Consider the following 19,474-nt stretch of genomic DNA (forward strand, 5'->3'; position numbering starts at 1 on the left):
GGCCTGTTTCCTAGGCATGATGCCATGAAAAGGCGCTCAGGGTGGGCGGAGGTTCGTCCGGTCGATGCCCATCTCGTCGAGCGTCTTGGCGTACATGATGTTGAGGCCGCTGTCTCCATCCACCAGTACTTTGGTGAGTCACTTTGGGCCGATGATTGGGTTGACGACAAGTGGATACCTCCCAAGGTGCGGGATGGTATCTGAATGGTCGGTCCGGTCGAAGGTTATGGCGGACTCTGACCACCGAAGGAAGGGAGCTGTGGTCGGTTGGGCTATGTAGACCTCGCGATGCGTGACCTTCTAACAACATTTGGAGTCGTAGGCCACCGATCCTCCAAAGATCATATGGTAGCCATCTGGTGTTGGAAAGCCGTCGTCCTTCTCCACGGCGTCGTCCACAGTGGGGGTAGGTTCCTTTCCCTGCTCTCCTTTGTTGGAGCTTCCAGACAAGAAATTCCACATGAGGCCGCAGTCCTTGAGCAGATGCTTTACGGGAAAGGCATGGTTCGGGCATGACCCCTTGAGTAATTTTTTGAAGTGGTTCAGAGTGCCCACCATGGGCTTCTAACCACCCTTATAGTCAACAGTGGCCATGAGAGAGTCCTCGCGCCATTGCTTCTTGTTCTTCCTTTTGGCAGAACGATTAGAGGTGCCTTCACCGGCACCCTCATCCCGCCTTGCCTTGCCCTCAAGGCAATCAAAGATCGCTCTGACCGCCTCTTCTCCTAAGGCATGGCTGGTAGTGATGTCTAGGAGTTCCTTGGTGGTTCGTGGGCCCTTGTGTCCTAGCTTATGAACCAAGGACTCATAGGTCATCCAGGACAGGAAGGCTCCTATCACGTCGGTGTCGGTGATGTTAGGGAGCTCGTTGCACTATCAGAAAGCACCGGATGTACCCGTAGAGGGTCTCATTGGCCTTCTGATGGTAGTTCTTGAGGTCCCATAAGTTCCTAGGGCGCTTGTACGTGCTTTGGAAGTTTCCCACAAAGATCTCCTTCAGATCTGCCCAACTCTAGATTGTGTTGGACGACAGGTGTTCCAACCACGCTTGTGCCAAATCGGCTAAGAATAGTGGAAGGTTGCGGATAATGAAGTCATCATTATTCACACCACCGGCTTGACAGGTAAGTCGATAGTCTTCAAGCCAAAGTCCAGGGTTTGTCTCCCTGGAGTATTTAGGGATATTGGTAGGTGGTCGATACCTTGGCGGGAACGTAGTGTTGAGGATGTGTCGGCTGAAGGCCTAAGGCCCTAGCAGGCTAGGGCTCAGGCTTTGGTCCTCGCCACTGTCGTAGCATCCGCCACATCAAGGATGATAGCCGCGGTGGTCTCCTTCCCTTGCGTCGCTGTAGGTGCACCTATGGGCGTCGATGGTGCTACGTGCGTCGGGGTTACGGCCGAGACATTGATGTATCTAGGCCGCAGCGCGCTGCCTGCCGCCTTGTGGTGCTTGGTGGACTGATGCATCCCTAGTGGGATGCACCGAGGGCGTACGCTGGCTGGTGTCGAGCTCACGTCACCGGGACAACAAGCTTTTCGCCTGCTACACCGCTGCATGCTAGAGCAACATGCGTATTTCATGGTGGGCCCGACGATCCTCGGGCGTTGTGGCCTCTAGAAGGCCATGAAGCAACGCTAGTGTGGCGATGATGTTCTGGCTTGCCCGAGCGAAGTGAGGAAGGGTTTCATCATCGGTGATGATCCTTTGGTTTATGTCACGGTCCACGGTGCGTGCGCGCCCACCATTTCTATGGCGTTCGATCTCCTGATTGACCTCCACGTACTCCCGAACAAGCTGTTGTCCGGCTTCGTCTATCTCCTGCTTTTGGGCTCTCAGCTGCTGCACCCCTACGTGAGACGGGGCCGTTGTCCCCCCTTCGGTTCCGCCATCGAGGTTGCCTGTCGGAGTAGTCTCCTCCATGGAGATGCTTTCGACGTGTCCCTCGGGGGTTTCCACCATGAAACATTCCCGAGACGGGTGATGGCTCCCCCTGCTGGAGTCAGAGCTAGAGTCCGACCCTAGCCCCTCCATGAGGAGGCCATGGAGGGATTCCGTGATGCTTTCGATCCTCTCCATGAACTCGTTGTTCACGGGGGACGGGATCGTGCGCTGTGCCACAAGGTGGCTAACGGTCGTCGCGGCGTTGCGGAGACCGAATAGAAGCACCATCGGGGCACTCTGTGCGGAGTGTTTTGGAGAGAGGGTGAGGCGGCATGGGTCCTCCCTAGAAGGCTAGGGTCCAGGGGAGACACCGGGCTAGCGCTCAAGCCTCCCATAGCTGGAGCCAATGGAGGGGAGGGACTGGATGGCGACATGAGCCCACGCCAACTATCCCTCCACCGTGATGATGAAGTCCAGGTCACCAAAACGCACGTGTGTGTCTGATACCCAGCTGATTGTGTGGTTAGCCATCCGAGGCCTGATTTGGAACGCGCAAAGGCCCCTACCTGGCACGCCAACTGTCAGTATTTCAAACAAGCACTAGCTAGTAAATTTATAATTGCTACACGTTATGCTCAGATGGTGTACTAAAGGACACAAGGTTTATACCGGTTCGAGTAGAACATCCCTACGTCCAGTCTATAGCTGCTCATGTTATTGGTACCGAAAAAGGTTTGTAGTAGGGGGTACATACGGTCGAGAGAGGGACATGTACCAAGTCTCTGGTGGAAAGGTCAAAAGGACGCCAAGAGCTTGGTTGCTGCTTGGCTGTGTGTTGTGTGTTGAAAATGATCGATCAAAAGTCGGTCCCCTTAGTGGGGTGCCCTGCCCTCCCTTTTATAGACCAAGGGGGGCAGGGGTTATAGATGGGAGAAAGAGGGAAAAACAAAGGTAGAGAAGGTCCTTCGGGGGAGTCGGGTCTTCCTTTTCATGTGTGCCTGCCCTGCTAACATGGTAGACCGTGTTAGGGATGGCGTGTTCGCTGATCCATATAGGGCCGTGCCCTAGCCCCTATCAGCAAGTGGGTGCGTCCCATCCTACGCCGGAGGATGGTGCGGCGTGTCAGAGGGCCAAGCTGCGACCCTTCAGGGAGTAGACAGGGAAGTGACCCTACGTCCGTAACTGTAGGTGATGTGAATTCTATCTTGGATCATAGTGGTTGTCGCATGCTTGTGTTAGTATCTACGTCCGAGGGCTGATGGCGGCGCCTACAACACTGTGGGACAAAAGTCAGCGCCTACAACACTATTTGGGCACTGTTAGGTCAAAAAGGGCTTAAAGCGCCCATCCCATTGTATCCTGACGGTGCCTTCCTGTATGCGTATAGGGCATGGCCCTCGATACTACGGTTGACTCGAATGTCTTGTCGTACCCTGTGCTCGTCTTTATGAAGGATCAGGGTGCAGTCATTGGGTGAGGTGGAGCTAGCCCTTAGTCGTCAGGCGAGGCAGTGCTAGCCCTCAGCCGCTGGGTGAGGCGAAGCCCGCCCTCGGGCGTCGGGCGAGGCGAAGTCTAGCCCTTAGCCATCGGGCGAGGCAGAGCCTGGCCTCGGACGTCAGGCGAGGCAGAGCCTGCCCTTAGCCATCGGGCGAGGCGGAGTCTAGCCCTCGGGGGTCGAACGAGGTGGAGCCTACTCTCGGACATCGGGCGAGGCGGAGCCAGCCCTTAGCCATCGGGTGAGGCGGAGTCTAGCCCTTGGGGTCGGGCAAGGTGGGACCAATCTTCCGTCGTTCAGGCAAGAAACGCAGTAACATTCTTGTCTGACCAAAAGTATCAACACTCGATGGTTATTAGTTCTACCTCACTGGGTACCCCGGTATTAGGTCCCCGACACCGGGCGTTCCTGTGCCGAGCAAAAACCCAAGAAGCGAGCCCCACCTTACGTACAAAAATATTTCCTCCACATATCACTCCCATTCCTATTTATTTTATTTTAAGTTTTAATCCGATTAACTTCCACCAATAATTATTTCACGCAAAAGTTCATACCTTGCACTAACCCATAGAGACAAAATATTTAAGTACTATTTAATTACTTTGCTCAATATAGTTTGTCAAAAATGGCATTTTAAACATAAGCTCAGATATTTTAAATTTTAAAATCCAAGAAAATCATTTCAGAAATTTTTCTTAGGCCTAAATCTCGGTACTAAATGAGCTCGTAACACCAAAGGTGTTACAGAAGGACTGGCAGTTGGAATATATTGATAACTTATACATATGATGGAGAAGTAAACTATAACCAATATTCTACTCATAATAGGGGTAAGTCAAGAGATAAATGTATATGAATAGTAAGCGATAACTAATCATTGATCACTCAGAGTACTCCTTTCTATGGCATTAGCATGGCTAAGTAGATATTAGAGAAATAATTCATAAGTCATTCTTAATTACAAGTCAAAGCATACATTGATTAGTGCAATTACACTTAGTAGTCATGGCTAAGATCAACTCCATATCTACACATAAGGGATATTACTAAGGAAGATCAAGAACAAAGCATGACTTTCGTAACTAGATCCTACTTGACCTATATTCGGGGAGTGGACTACAAAGGACTCAACGGGAGTGTCACATCCGCGATCTACCACATGGCCCGGAATATAGGGTGCATCCGTAGGTAAACAACATATAAGCACCACGCTTACACAATGTCGACCACTCACCCTATGTACATTAGGGCGAACACTATACGAACTTATGCTTGAACATGATGATAATCTAGCTATACTAAGCATATAATCAAAGTAGACGATGAACATAATAACTAGGAACATGAATAATATTAAGAACAATGTCGAAGCAATTGTAGCAAACATATGAATAATAAAAGATACAAAAGAGGGTACAAGGGGCTATACCAAGACACGCTCTTGACAAGATCAGAAATCCAAGCGAAACTTGCTTCCCTCTAGATCTAGCCTAGCTAGCTATGCCCTAGAATATGGTGGAGCTCTAAGGTTCTTCTCTAATTAGGGTTTCTGGATGATGACTTGATGATCAGTGTTATGCCCTGGGGGTGGCATGGGCTGGTATATATAGGGGGGAGCGTTAATCCTGAGCCTCGGATCAAACTGACTTGAAAGAACGGCGTAGATGCAAACCCTAAGGCGGTGGAGAACCAACGTAGGAAGGAGAGGTAACAGGTGGGCCTAGGGGGCGGTCGGCCCCACCTGGCTGTCTCTCGTGGTCTTCTTCGGTGGTTTGCCTTCTGGTGTCCTCTAGAACCTTCTAGTGTTTTTTCGTCTTGGATAAGCGCGATTAATTCTGACGTTTGGGTCCACCTTGACGGTTTTCTAGATAAACCCTGCTGAAAACACAGATTTACAAAAACTTATGGAATTTGTTAGTTTAAACCCCTAAACCTATGTTGATGATTATTTTCATGCCCTTATACAAGTTATATTGACGGTTCATGATGGTTGTTAACTACCGTCAACAAACTCCTCTAAGGTTAATCTTTGCTCGTCCCTGACCAATGCTAAACTCAGCAATGGATCAGTAGTTTCTTCAATGTTTTCTCTCCTCAAAAGTACACATGCGTTCAAACAAGAATTCTCTTCCGGATTAGAACAAACTATTCTGACTTTCAAACTTACCCATATTACCTTCAACCATAGAGCTTCTTAGCCTTCACTTGGGTCTTGAGCAATTAAAAAACAGAACAATCAAGTCAAGCACTATGTCTCAAGTTCTTTGTTCAACCATTATTCCGGAGTTTTTATAGGTTTTCAAAATAAAACTCAGAGCTTCCATTGTATGACATCCTCAAGTCTCTCAATATATGTGATATTTATGGATCCTCACCAAGACAATAGTGATATTATGTCTTTCCTTTCCTACAACTAAGCCTTATGTGGAGCTCATAGGAGTGGAAATAGCATGAAAGAGCATACTTACAACACATATATTGTAAAGTCAAACCTCGGATCAAAGAGAGTTGAGTCATACAATCAAATCAAGATGTGCATGTGTGTGGATATATGATGGATATATATATAGTGGCTAACCTAATTTTACTATGCTCCTTGATAACATATCTCTCTTTTAAAACTTGGAAATACTTTTGCAAGAGAACATAGGCTATCTTATTCATTATTTCTTTCTCTTTTTTAGGCGGGCGTCTGAGTATCCATTGTTTTAGATATCTCAGACACTTGTCCTTTTTTTTCCAATTCTTCTTTTTTTATCTTTTTTTTATGAATAACTTTTGCATAGCCTATGCTTTCTTTTCTGCAACAAAATTTTTGAGAGATAGAAACAAAAACTTTGGAGCATTTATTTGGTGGATGGTAAAACCTATCAGACATGTTTTTGCTATTAACTCCCAGTATAGAAGTAAAACATTTTTGGGTGAATTTAAATGGAATGGCATATTTTTGTGCCTACTACCAGCGTAGGAGTAGTGCATATGTGGGTGGTGTGTACGTGATCTTGATTTTAAGAGCAAGACAAACCTCTCATAAGAATCAACAAAGCTTAACTAAACTCAATGCAAAACAAGCAGCATATATGTGTAGAAGTTTTCCTAGCCTAAGAACATCTCCAAGAGAGTTGGGATCCAACTTGCTATTTATAGTTTTAGCTAACATGCAAGAAATTTGGCATCGAAGAGACTAGTTAACGCCATTGCCATTTCATTTGGCGTGCTATCCCGTGAGAGTTGGAAGCCAAATTTGGCTGGACGGTGTGCCTCGCTATATTGGCGTACGTGACACTGACAGCTAGTATCATATTTGTGTTGCTCCAAAATTTGATTTCTTTCTCCTCCTTTCATAGAATATGAAGTGTGAGACATGGCTAGTCCGTTGGAGTCTGCTTTATATAGAGAGAATTTTTATAGAGTGGCTAACCAAATAAAGATATAGAATGCTCTAAGTATCGCTATACACAACTTACCGGACACGGGTAGTACAGTAGTTTAAAATTCAGACTGTATGCAGGCTGCAGCTGAGAATTAATGCACATCATCACCATTTCCATCTTTTCTGAATGCGGGTCCACGAATCACTTCCCACGAACGACGCCTCCTCGCCGTCTTCAAAGAAGGCGCCGGTGATTCCGGTAGCAACGTCACCTTTATCACGTTGCCCGCGCCTTCCTGGGGCGTCAGGAGCCCCGAGTGTCAGGTTATATCAGTCTTGATGTAGCCAGGATGAACGCAGTTGACGCGCAGCGCCGGTTGCTTTGCCGCTAGGATCCTCGAGTACGCGTTCATGGCCGCCTTAGCCGCCTTGTACGCCGCGAACGCTGCCGGCCACCCGCGCGCGTCAACCTCGCCGGCCTCAAAGTCTTTCAGGAACATGTCCACCAGCTCGTCCAGCCTCTCCTCGGTTAGCTTGTCAACGTTGTACAGCTCTTGTTTCAGCTCCTCGTTTCTGAAAAACTGCATTTGCAATCGCAAGAAATATTTTCTTTCCGTTTCAGCTGACCTCTCTACAAATAGTACAAAATATAAGATGTCTTGTACTACATAACTATGATGTGTTGGCATTGGATCGGAATTTAGAGCAGCGAGTGATCAAAAGAAGTTACCCTAAGCAGCCCAAAGTCTGAGGAGACATTAACAATTCTTCCATCGGAGGAGGCTTGCGGTAGAGGCAGTAACGCTTCGATCACATGCTTCGTGCCATAGTAGTTTGTCTGCAGGCCTTTCTTTGCGGCGTCATAAGTCTCCCGGGTATTTCTCCACAACCATTCAAGCCTCTGAGCCCTATCTATGCCACTCAACTACCACAAGCATCAACAAACAAACTTTGTTCAGTTTAGCCTACGAGCAAAATGTTCAGAAAGCTCATGTAGATTCTTCTACATTGCTCCAGATGTACCGGTTGCTGCCTGTTCCATCGAGGCATTGAGCAGAGCACACTAAGAAGGAAAAACCTCCAATTAGCTAAAGATGTAGAGCTCACCTCTTCTTCGCTCGTTACTGACCCATCATCAGCAGGACCCCGGGCATATTCGACGCCCCCAAATGCAGCATTATTTATCTATGTATGTACAAACAGAGCACCTTCATCAACCAAGCAACCATGCAGCATCACAATACCTGCTGCCACAGCAAACCTTGAAAGCTTGGAAAGAAGGCTTACCAGAATGTCTAGCCTCCCAAAACGGGTCTTCAAGAAATCGGCCAGCCTAGCAATGCTCGATGCATCTGTGATGTCTAACGGTGGAACATGACATCGGAAAGGCCCAGCTCTCTGAGCTCCTCGACGGCAGCCGCGCCCTTGGTCTCGTCCCTAGCTGTTAAGACAACGGTGATGCCATTCCCGGCCAGCTGCCGGCACACCTCTAGCCCAATCCCTTTGTTTCCGCCGGTGACCACAGCAATCCTAACAAATTAATGAATCATGCAACCGGGATGATGACTCTGTAACACAGATCAGATCGTAGCTAGACTAGTACATGTCAAGAGTGAAGTGCATACCTTGTGCTTGGGAAACTAGAGATGGCTCCCTCCATTAGCGTGCACCACGAGCTCTGCTTCTCTGGTCAACCTGGTGGCTGGTGCTGTATGCGTAGTAGGAGTAGGTCTTATCAACAAGCTAAAATAAGTTGAGGATATAGTATGTACAGTACCTCTCAACTTTATGCTCTTTAATATTGTGACAGTGGAACCACAAGAGGCCGAGTTCAGATTGCTGGTTCACATTGGGCATGTCTAAAAGAGATGACAGGACAAGTCCCTGGATTTTTAATCTTTTTTTTTCATTTGGGACAAATCAACATGGCATCATCAGATCGCATATAAAGATATAAATAAACCGACCAAAGCCCAAAGGAAGCAGCTGTCAGCTGCCGCCATCATTCAGAACCAATAACCAAAAAAGGTAGACATGCTAGTGACATTTAACAGGTAAGCACTGAAGCATGCAGAACCAAAAGCGTGAAAACAAATGTTCCCAAGATAGAACGCAGGAAAGCCTGACATGGCTCTGAATATTCCGAATTGAAATGTTACTACACTTCAATAGGCAATTCACTAGTGGTCATTAAGTTGAGGAGCAATTTCAATTTTCATGTAGTGTGAAGTTTGGTGAGTACCCAACAACTTGCTAGACTATACTATATTCAATAACTCAGAAGCAATACATACTGAATTACTGATTCTGAATCCAACTCCAACCAATTTCTGGAGGGACTGGCCATGTAACTTCTCAGTTCTCACCAATTTTCTGCTTGTGAACATCTTCACCTTCACCCCTAGAGAAGTCAAAAAGACAATGCATTATGCTCCAAAGTAGCTTGTAGCCGCCACACGCCCACGGGTACCATATCGAGAGTTCGAGACAACAAGCCAAATTAAAGAGGCGACCACATATTAAGTAATGTCCTCTCAAGGACGTTTGGTTTAGAGACTTTTCCCCAGTAATGATTAACAGTGCCATCACTTTACATTACTTAATGATTAACAGTAGTGTCCTCTCCGGAGGGACCCGATGCGAGCCTGCTCAACGCGGATGCCGCCCACCTCCGGCCGTTAAATGATTACGCGCCATTGCTTTGTCCAACCAAACAAAATCTTGTTAATGAATCCCACCATCGATTCCCCCCACAATCCACTTTCATTCCCGTTGCCATTACCAGTTTGCCAACCAAACACTACCTAGTGCGACCAAATCTGTCAAGCACTGGTTCATTGCAAATATACAATCATGACCAGAGATGTTATACAGAAGATGAGGAATCCAGGTGTTGAGCTCTACGGTTTGCTCAACGTGCTAGTTTGAGTACACAAGTCGAGCTATAATACTTACTGGCACTAACTATTTTATAGCCCTTTCTTTTATTCTGAAGCCGAAAAGAGAAATATCATCACACAAAGGACGCCTCGCCATTCAGATCAAAATAAGCACCAGTTGGTCCGTCGTCAGGCAAGAGAGCAACCTTCACAGGGTTGCGGGCACCCTCTTCAAGTGTCAATACCCCCATATGCATAGACATATCGGTCTTGACATAACCAGGTGTCAGACAGTTGATACGCATTGTAGGATACTTCTTAGCAAGAATCCTAGTATATGCATTAAGGGCTGCTTTGGCAACTTTGTAGGCTGAAGAGCCACCTGTTGGCCACCCATGTGCCTCTAGTAAGTTGGCCTTGAAATCTTCAAGGAACAAACCCAATAGTTCTTCCAGTCTCTTTTCAGTAAGGTTGTCAATGTCATCAAATTCCTTCCTTAGTTCTTCACTGTTGAAGTGCTGCTCAAAAGGATAACATTTGATCTTCAGTAACTAAAAGTGAACAAGAACAAGGAAAGCCAAGTGGACTGAAACAAAGTTACATTTTATGCATGAGACTCCCAGTAGAAATAATGATCGGTAACATCATTTTAAGTTCTTCCATATACTGAAAGAAAATTGTGGAATGTGGAGACAAACAAGAATGCCCCTCCGAAAGGCTACTGGTTGTTGTGCAACAAAAAAAACTCAAAACAAAAGGTGGGAATTCAAGCATGCTACTGCAAAAATATTCTGGCAAGCACTATGCTGGTGATGAACTGTGAGGAATTACATTAATTATTTAAATTTCCAGTTCAAATGCTTTGGGATTTGCGGAACTTACTCTCAGCAGTCCAAAGCCGGAAGAAACATTGACAATTTTTCCAGAGGATGATAACTGAAGAAGAGGAAGTAGTGCCTCAGTGACAAGTTTGGCACCATAGTAGTTCGTCCTCATACATTGTTTAGCTTCCTCGTATGTCTCTTTAGAATTTTCCCTCATCCATTCAACTCGTTGGTTCACATCCATACCTTCAACCTATCCTTGCATAAACATATTAATTAGTCCAAAGTTAAACAGATACCTTTTATTTTCCTAGACCTGTATGCAAATATATTAATGTAATAAGTAAACAGTCAAATTGTAAGCGAAGGTACAATCTAACAAGGATTTCACTTTTCAAATATTGTGATTGCCTTGCATAACTTAAGGATCATTAATCTTAAAAGAATATGTTTACCACATAACATCTCAACATCTTGAAAGACAGCAGCAAACAACTATAGAAACAGGAAGCTATAATAACTACAATAACTTTGCTTTCTTGTGAAGTATAATTACACAGGAATTGCTCACAAACTGCTCCTGCAAAGCAACAGTGCGTTATAATATTCTATTTAGTTAAGACTTAAGAGTACCTGATCCTTAACTTTGGCAACCAAAAGTGGATCCCGATCAACACCTGAAACCCCAGCATTATTGATCTACAAACAGCAAGAGTAACAAAATGATGGTGATGCCTTGCAAATGATTCAGACAAGAATCATTTTGTTCAAACACTAATATGTGATAATGAGGAAAGTTCACAGACGCAAAAGCTACACAAAATTTTCATTAGATTTTTTGTTTTCTGGATTTCGACACAAAACGGACTCTATACTGGCAGCAGAGTTTAGAAGAGTGGCACAATCATGAAGGTTGCTGCTTGCTCGAAATGCTGAATTGCCGATGGAGTATCTAAAACAGAACTGAGAGCAACATGGCCTAGCTCTTTTGTTGCTCGAGTGTATGAGTATGGCATCGGGTGTGCTTAGGGCCCCCTCGCGATGTACTGGTCTTTTGCTCACTTTTAATATATGTAAACAATACAAAGTTCAATTTACATTGACGAATAAAACGTGTAGCTCTAACGATCTCTCTACTGAATCGATTCCCACTCTCCCAAATTCACAAGCGAGCAAAGCGAGCGAAACGGATTAGGGATCCATACCAGGATGTCAAGCCTCCCGAACTGACCCCTAATGAAATCCGCCAGCCGGGCGGCGCTGGAGGGGTCGGTGACGTCAAGCTGGTGAAAGAAAACCTCGGCGGCGGCGCTGGAGGTCCTGATGGCCTCGACCGCTTCCAACCCCCTCGCCGTGTTCCTCGCTGTCAGGACGACCCTGAGCCCCTTGGTCGCCAGGTGCCGGCACGTCTCTAGCCCGATTCCCTTGTTTCCCCCGGTGACCAGCGCGATCCTGGACAGCACGGGAGAGCCAACGAACTCGCGAAATCAGAGGAGAAAGAAAAACCGCCCGACACCAGCTAGCAAAAACTCAAATTACCACTAGCCTACCTATTGCTCCACGGATTCGAGACGGCCGCGTCCATTGTTCCCTCTCCGGTTCGGGGCGGCGCGGGGCGTGCGGAATGCCGAATGCGGTGCCCTAGCCTTGAGTTGGAGAGGATTCACGAGTCCACACAGCCCGCACCTTTTTCGAAAAAATACATTGGCCTCTGTCGCTATCAAACTGCTCGCGGCCTGCCAAAGTGCCAATGCAATGCAAGCGCCCGCGTGCGTGCGTGCTTTTCCCCGTCGTTTCTTGCTAGAGCTTTGGGCTATGCCGCTATGCGGTCAAAAAGTGGCCCGGTTCTGGAGCCCAGGGCACGGTGAGGGTGCGCACGAAGGCCCAATGTTTCTTTTCGGGCTGAGCTGCTTTACGGCAGCAGCGCAGCAGATACCCGATCCAATTCCCATATCGGCGATCTCGCCGAAAGAAGCAAGAAAAGCGATGTGTTTGTTTACCCGTGTGCCCACGCATCGCAATCCAAGACAACCAGTGAAGTCGTACGAGCTCTGGGACAAAAAAAAAAACACTCAGCACGAGGTTGATGTCAAAGCTTGGATATATTTACCCTGTTACGTGCCCTGCTTATATAGTAGTAAAGTCTCCGTGTACGTGCGATCTCACATATGCCCTGTTTACTTCGCTGATAAGGCATGATTAAAAGTATTATTGACTGATTTCTTATGAGAAAAAAATATTATTCGTGGCGCAGTTTTCTTCGATGATGTTCGGTGGGAAAACAAGTAAACAACCAAGTAAAAAAGAAAGTTTACAAGCTGCCCCAGCGGTCATACGAATCAAAGTATATCTGACGCACTAAAAAAAGGACATCCCCCTAACTATAAATATGCTGAAAACAGAAATTATGGCTAGAAATTATAAAACAATGGGCTCGGCGGCAGCCTGGGGCCCGGCCCCGGGCGTGCGCGCTCTATCTATCCCTTCATGCAGCCCGATGGCAGAAGACAAGGATCGTGATATCTCTTCCGGCAGCGATCGGTGACGAGCACGCCGTGCCAGTGGCGAGTGGCGTCGTGATAAATGATAACATATTCAAGTAACACCGCGGGCCGCGAGTGCCGAGTGCGATGCCAATTGCCAACGGCCGCGCCGCCGTGCCGAGGTCAAAAGAGATGATAGAGAAGTGTGTCCCCTTCTCTCTGAGTCACAGATGCTGTGATGCGATGTTTCTCGTGACGTCGAATGCTCCAGCCTCGCGGTCTAGCAAATCGCATTTCACAGTCACACTCGGAGAATATTTTACAAACAGTACCAGTACAAAATCAGTACGGCGAGAAATTTACCACTCTGGGATTACAGTTACAGTACAACTATGTCACAGGAAAGACCTAGCAACGCAAGACGGGCAAAGGCCTACTCTGACAGCGACCGTGTCCCTTGTTCACCTTCCGCCGGAGAGGCCGGACACCGAAGAGAACCCGCCGGAGACGGGGCTGACGCCCGACGTGACCGTGGACGGGAACGACATGGCGAAGGAGTCGAACCCGTCGTTCTGCGTCAGCGCCAGCATGGTGTAGCTCACGTACGTCGGCGCCACCTCGGGCATCGGCGTGTCGCCCTCCAGGTACTGCACGACCTGCCGCATGCCGGGCCGCGCGTCGGGCAACGGGTGCGCGCACATCAGCCCCACCCTGATCACCAGCCGGGCCTCGTCGGCGTCGTACTTGCCGCACAGCCGCGCGTCCACCGTGTCGAGGGCGGCCCCCTTGCGGTCGTGCTCCTGCACCCAGTCCAGCAGCACGTTCTGCTCATCGGGCGCGATGCACCCGAGCGGGCGGCGGCCGCAGGCCACCTCCAGCACGAAGACGCCGAAGGCGAACACGTCCGTCACCGGGGTCGCCTTCCCCGTGCGCACCAGCTCCGGGGCGAGGTACCCCATGGTGCCCACCACGTGCGTCGTCTGCGGGTCCACGCCGTGGTCGTACAGCCTCGCCAGGCCGAAGTCGCCCAGCCGGCCGTTCATGTCGCCGTCGAGGAGCACGTTGCTGGCCTTGATGTCCCGGTGGATGACGATCTTCTCCCAGTCCTCGTGGAGGTAGAGCAGGCCGGAGGCGACGCCCTTGATGATGTGGAACCTCTGCTCCCAGTCCAGGACGGGCCTGGTCTTGTCGTGCAGGTACTTGTCCAGGCTGCCGTTGGACATGTAGTCGTACACCAGCAGCAGCTCTCCCTTCCGCCTGCAGTAGCCCAGCAGCTGCACGAGGTTCCGGTGGCGGAGGTGGCCGATGCTGACCACCTCCGCGATGAACTCCTTCATACCCTGCTTCGAGTCGTGGGAGACCCTCTTCACGGCGATCTCAAGTTTGGCCTTGGGGAGCACGCCCTTGTACACCCTCCCGAAGCCGCCGGTGCCGAGCAGCATCTTGTTCTTGAACCCCTTGGTCGCGTGGTAGAGCTCCTTGTACGAGAAGCGGTGGGGGCCGAACTCCACCTCCCAGTCCTCGCGCACCTCGGCGTACCTCACCCGCCTCCGCACCAACAGGAAGGCGCCGATGACCAGCGCGAGGACGAACGCCGCGGTGGCGATCGGGAGCACGATCTCCAGCACCTTGGACCGGGGCTTGGGCCCGAACCGCGGCAGCGCCGGGAGCTTCGAGATGTCCAGCGGCGGGGCCGCGCCGTCCGTGGCGAAGCTCCAGCCCAGAACGTAGTGGCGCGTGTAGATGACACCCGTGGCCGCCGAGAAGCCGACGTAGGCGGTGTCGTCTGTCCCGACCGCCGAGAGGTTGACCGGCGCGGAGATGAGCGGATTCCTGGGCTTGGGCACGTCGAGGGGCGCCATCGTGACGTCCAGCCGCGTGGTGGCGCCGTCGTAGTCGACCCAGACCTGCATGGCCTGGCGGCTGATGAGGCTGAGGTTGTTGAACACACCCGTGGCGTCGTCGTAGTAGCCGGCGCTGTGGTTCTGCAGCGACCTCATGCTGTTCACGTTGACGCCGAGGTGGTTGCTGTTCATGTCCTGGAACTCCGGGTTGAGCATGGTGTCGAGCTCGACGAACAGGACGCGGTTGCCGTCCTTGCCGTTGTCGGTGACGTTGAGGATGCCCAGGTACTGCCCCGCGTTGAAGGTGGACAGCCTGGTGCTGGGCGCCACCACGAACGCCATGCCGTTGTCGCTGAGCACGGTGAAGTTGGAGACGATGGCGAAGACGAACGCCGCCGAGAAGGACCTGACGGCGCCGCCGGGGCCGCCGTCCCGCAGGCGGACGGGCGCCGGGTGGAACGCGTGGCCGGCCATCTGGCTGGTGCCGTTGCTGAGCACCAGGAGGCCGTTCGGCGCCACCACGGACATGCCGTCGAGCGAGAGGTTGGCGCCGCCGAAGCCGTTGTAGGTGAACTCCTCGGCGGCGGCGAGCACGGCCGCGTGGTCAGAGGAAACCGCGGCGAGGAGCAGGAAGAGTGGGAGGAGGTGCAGGCGGGGGCAACCCATCGCGTCCGCGTTCGCGAGCCGCGTTACGCTGCAACACAGGCGCTCTAGACGGGAGCGATTGGAGTGAAGTAATAGAGGAGTAGTCTACGACTGAACTTCGCTCTGGCGTTTCAGTGCGAACGATCCGATGCTGTGAGCCTTTGACCCCCGAGGGCGACTTCTTGACTTCTTGTTCAAAACCGCCCCCAAGATCACGAGAATTCAAGAGGGCGTTGGTTCGTAGCCTGCCTGGTGAGGCAATCGGACCCGTCCACGGTCACAGTGCGAGGCACATGTTGCTTGGCGGACGGGTACGTCAGCCAGGCAGGCCCCCGCTTGCCATGCCAACCTCGTCCCACTGATTTTCAACGCCATTGCTGATCCAAGTCAAGAAAATGCCGATAAAAATATCCAGTAGCCAGCGATGACAGGAGTGAGTGGTTAAGTGTCACATACTCGCATGTCACATTGCAACACAGCACGCTTGGATTAGAGCAGGTAGCCAGCCAGCCAGGTACTATCTACTGAGAGTAACCAATTTGGCTTGGTGTCGTCTGGTGGGCTGCGCCCTTTTGACTGTACGCCACTGTGGCCTGGTTTAGATTGAGGTTAGGAATCTGTATTTGGTACTGTAGCATTTCGTTTGTATTTGATAATTATTGTCCAATCATGGCCTAACTAGGCTTAAAAGATTCGTCTCGTAATTTACAATCAAACTGTATAATTAGTTATTTTTTTATCTACATTTAATACTCCATGCATATATCCAAAGATTTGATGTAATGGAGAAAGAGTGAAAAAACTTACCATCTAAACAAGGCCTATCTTTTCTTACACTTTCCGTGCCCTGGTTGTTTAAGGTTACTCGACATGATCCAGAATCGCAGGTAGTCAAAAGGACTGGCTTATTGTACTGGCGCTAAAATCTCGCGGTAGACGAGTGTGAATCTCTTTTGTGGTGGGTGCCGTGAGGACGGCTCGCGTTTCCCTGACTTGAGTGAGCTCCAACCACCGCAGAAAATGAGGCCACTGGAAGCAGACAAACGACGAGCCCCGCCCCCACGGGATGCAAGGCAGACCAAAACAAAACGCAAAAAAATGGCAAGGGGCTGCAGGGGAAGCTTCTTGTGACCACGCGGTACGGGAAGCCAGCCACCAGCCCACCACTACGGAAGCCTGTGGCCTGCGGGCGGGGCCTGCGCGGCGACAGGTGTGCGGCAGATAGGACGAGTAATTGCGCTCACGTAATCGGCGACTTCAATCCGTGGGAACGCGAAAACAAGAGGCCGGCGGCTGACCCCTTGACCTGTGGATCGGACCAGCGGCTGGGAGCGGGGAGTCGGGGACCGAGGGACAAGGGCACAAGCATCCGCACCAGGGCAGGGGGCAGGCACACGAGGAGCAGGCGTCACGCGTGCACACCGACCCGACCCACACCTGTTCCAATCGTGGTATGATTTCGCAGGGTAATTCAGACCGCGACGGCCAAAAAAGGAACCCAAAAGGTGAAGACGCATACGGCCGGCCGCGTTAAACACCGGGAGCCCCCCCTGACGACGCCACAGAGGCCAAATCATTCGCCACAGTCGCCACTCCCCAACCGTTCGAGGGAGGCTCAGCACTAGCAGCCATGCTGCCGCACCTCGCCTTGCTTCTCTTCCTCGGCCTCGGCGGGCTCCTGCTCCTGCCTGCGGCGATGGCCGCCGACGAGCAGTTCGTCTTCGACGGCTTCAAGGACGCGAACCTCAGCTTCGACGGGATGGCGACGGTCACGCCGGACGGGCTGCTCATGCTCACCAACGGCACCAGCCAGCTCAAGGGCCACGCCTTCTACCCGGCGCCGCTGCGGTTCCGCCGCGCGCCCAACGGCACGGCCACGGCGATGCAGTCCTTCTCCACGGCCTTCGTCATCGGCATCATCGGCGCGTACGAGGACCTCAGCAGCCACGGCATGGCGTTCGTGGTCGCCAAGAGCAGCAACTTCACCTCCGCGCTGCCGGGCCAGTTCATGGGGCTCGTCAGCTCCGCCACCAACGGCAACGCCACCAACCACCTGTTCGCCGTCGAGTTCGACACCATCCTCAACTCCGAGTTCAACGACATGAGCGGCAACCACGTCGGGGTCGACGTGAACGGGCTCAACTCCGTCGACGCCGACAACGCCGGCTACTACGACGACGCCACCGGCGCGTTCAGGAACATGAGCCTGGTGAGCCGAAAGGCGATGCAGGTGTGGGTGGACTTCGACGGCCAGACCATGCAGGTCAATGTCACCATGGCGCCCCTGGAGGCGGCTGCCCGGCCCAAGAAGCCCCTGCTCTCCACCACCGTCAACCTCTCCTCCGTCATCGACGACACCGCCTACGTCGGCTTCTCGTCGGCCACTGGCATCCTCTTCTGCCGGCACTACGTGCTGGGCTGGAGCTTCAAGATGAACGGCGCCGCCCCGGCGATGAACGTCTCCGCCCTGCCCACCCTGCCGGTCACGTTCCCGAAGCCGAGGTCCAAGACGCTGGAGATCGTGCTGCCGATAGCGTCCGCGGTGCTCGTCTTCGCGGTGGCCGCCGCCGTCTTCGCGTTCCTGCGGAGGCGGCGCATGTACGCGGAGGTCAAGGAGGAGTGGGAGGCCTCGTTCGGGCCGCACAGGTTCTCCTACAAGGATCTCTTCCACGCCACCGACGGGTTCAGCGACAGGCGGCTGCTGGGCATCGGCGGCTTCGGCAGGGTGTACCGGGGCGTGCTGGCGTCCAAGATGGAGGTCGCGGTGAAGAAGGTGGCGCACGGGTCGAGGCAGGGGATGCGGGAGTTCGTGGCCGAGGTCGTCAGCATCGGCCGCCTCCGGCACCGCAACCTCGTGCAGCTGCTCGGCTACTGCCGGCGCAAGGGCGAGCTGCTGCTGGTCTACGACTACATGCCCAACGGCAGCCTCGACAAGTACCTCTACGACCAGAGCAAGATCGCGCTTGGCTGGGGGCAGAGGTTCCGCATCCTCAAGGGCGTCGCGTCCGGCCTGCTGTACCTCCACGAGGACTGGGAGCAGGTGGTGGTGCACCGGGACATCAAGGCCAGCAACGTGCTGCTCGACAGGGAGATGAACGCGCGGCTGGGTGACTTCGGGCTGGCGCGGCTGTACGACCACGGCACTGACCCGCACACCACGCACGTGGTGGGCACCATGGGGTACATGGCGCCGGAGCTCGGGCACACGGGCAGGGCCTCCAAGGCGTCGGACGTGTTCGCGTTCGGCGCCTTCATGCTGGAGGTGGCGTGCGGGCGGAAGCCCGTGGTGCAGGACGCGCGCGACAACCGCCTGGTGCTGGTGGACTGGGTGCTGGACCGCTGGCGCGCCGGCTCCGTCACGGACACCGTGGACCCGCGCCTGCAGGGCGACTTCGACGAGCGCGAGGCGAGCCTTGTGCTGAGGCTCGGCTTGCTGTGTTCGCACCCGCTCCCCGGCGCGCGCCCGGGCATGCGTCAGATCGTCCAGTACCTCGACGGCGACGCGCCGCTGCCGGAGCTGTCGCCGACGTACCAGGGCCTCAACATGCTGTCGCTCATGCAGGACCAGGGCTTCGACCCCTACATCATGTCGTTCCCGATGACGTCGACGGGGACCAGCACCATATCTGACCTGTCCGGAGGGAGATGAAGTGTTGATCGTCGAGTCAGTTTAGTTATCGTACCCAGTGTCTAACTGGAGTTCAATCCTGTTCTGTACCTGGTGCGTGTAGCGCAGCACGGCAGCAGTGAGCAGTGCGCTTGAATGTAGTGTGGATGACTTGAATGTAAAGAGTCTGTCTACCCAACAACCATGTGTTTTATACAGTTTTAACATATGATTTTTTTTTGTACCATAGAATTAAGATCCAACAGCCTACACTCTTCTTCTACCTCCAGCCTCTAGCCTTCTTCTATCTCCAGACAATCACAAATCACAAGATCATAGATCCACAGATCACAAGAAACAAATTTTTTCTATAGAAGGACAAATCACAGCAGAGGAGGAGGAGAGGCCTACTGGAGCCGGCTCACGAGCACGCGTGCGTCAG

At 51.8% G+C, this 19,474-nt stretch overlaps 2 protein-coding genes and 1 pseudogene across 2 annotated transcripts; 1 reads left to right on the forward strand and 2 right to left on the reverse strand.

Annotated features, from left to right (window-relative positions):
* Positions 1-6,915: 6,915 nt before the first annotated feature.
* LOC136492083 (uncharacterized) lies at positions 6,916-12,135 on the reverse strand (annotated as a pseudogene).
* A 1,127-nt stretch (positions 12,136-13,262) lies between these two features.
* LOC136491015 (L-type lectin-domain containing receptor kinase SIT2-like) lies at positions 13,263-15,699 on the reverse strand. The gene has a single exon (XM_066487224.1). The coding sequence runs from the start codon at positions 15,444-15,446 to the stop codon at positions 13,398-13,400; it is 2,049 nt and encodes a 682-aa protein (XP_066343321.1). The 5' UTR covers positions 15,447-15,699; the 3' UTR covers positions 13,263-13,397.
* Positions 15,700-16,978: 1,279 nt separating this feature from the next.
* LOC136491017 (L-type lectin-domain containing receptor kinase SIT2-like) lies at positions 16,979-19,280 on the forward strand. Its single transcript, XM_066487225.1, has one exon. The coding sequence runs from the start codon at positions 17,056-17,058 to the stop codon at positions 19,072-19,074; it is 2,019 nt and encodes a 672-aa protein (XP_066343322.1). The 5' UTR covers positions 16,979-17,055; the 3' UTR covers positions 19,075-19,280.
* The last annotated feature ends 194 nt before the right edge of the window (positions 19,281-19,474 follow it).

The sequence above is a fragment of the Miscanthus floridulus genome, chromosome 11, assembly GCF_019320115.1.
Source record: "Miscanthus floridulus cultivar M001 chromosome 11, ASM1932011v1, whole genome shotgun sequence".
NCBI lineage: Eukaryota > Viridiplantae > Streptophyta > Magnoliopsida > Poales > Poaceae > Miscanthus > Miscanthus floridulus.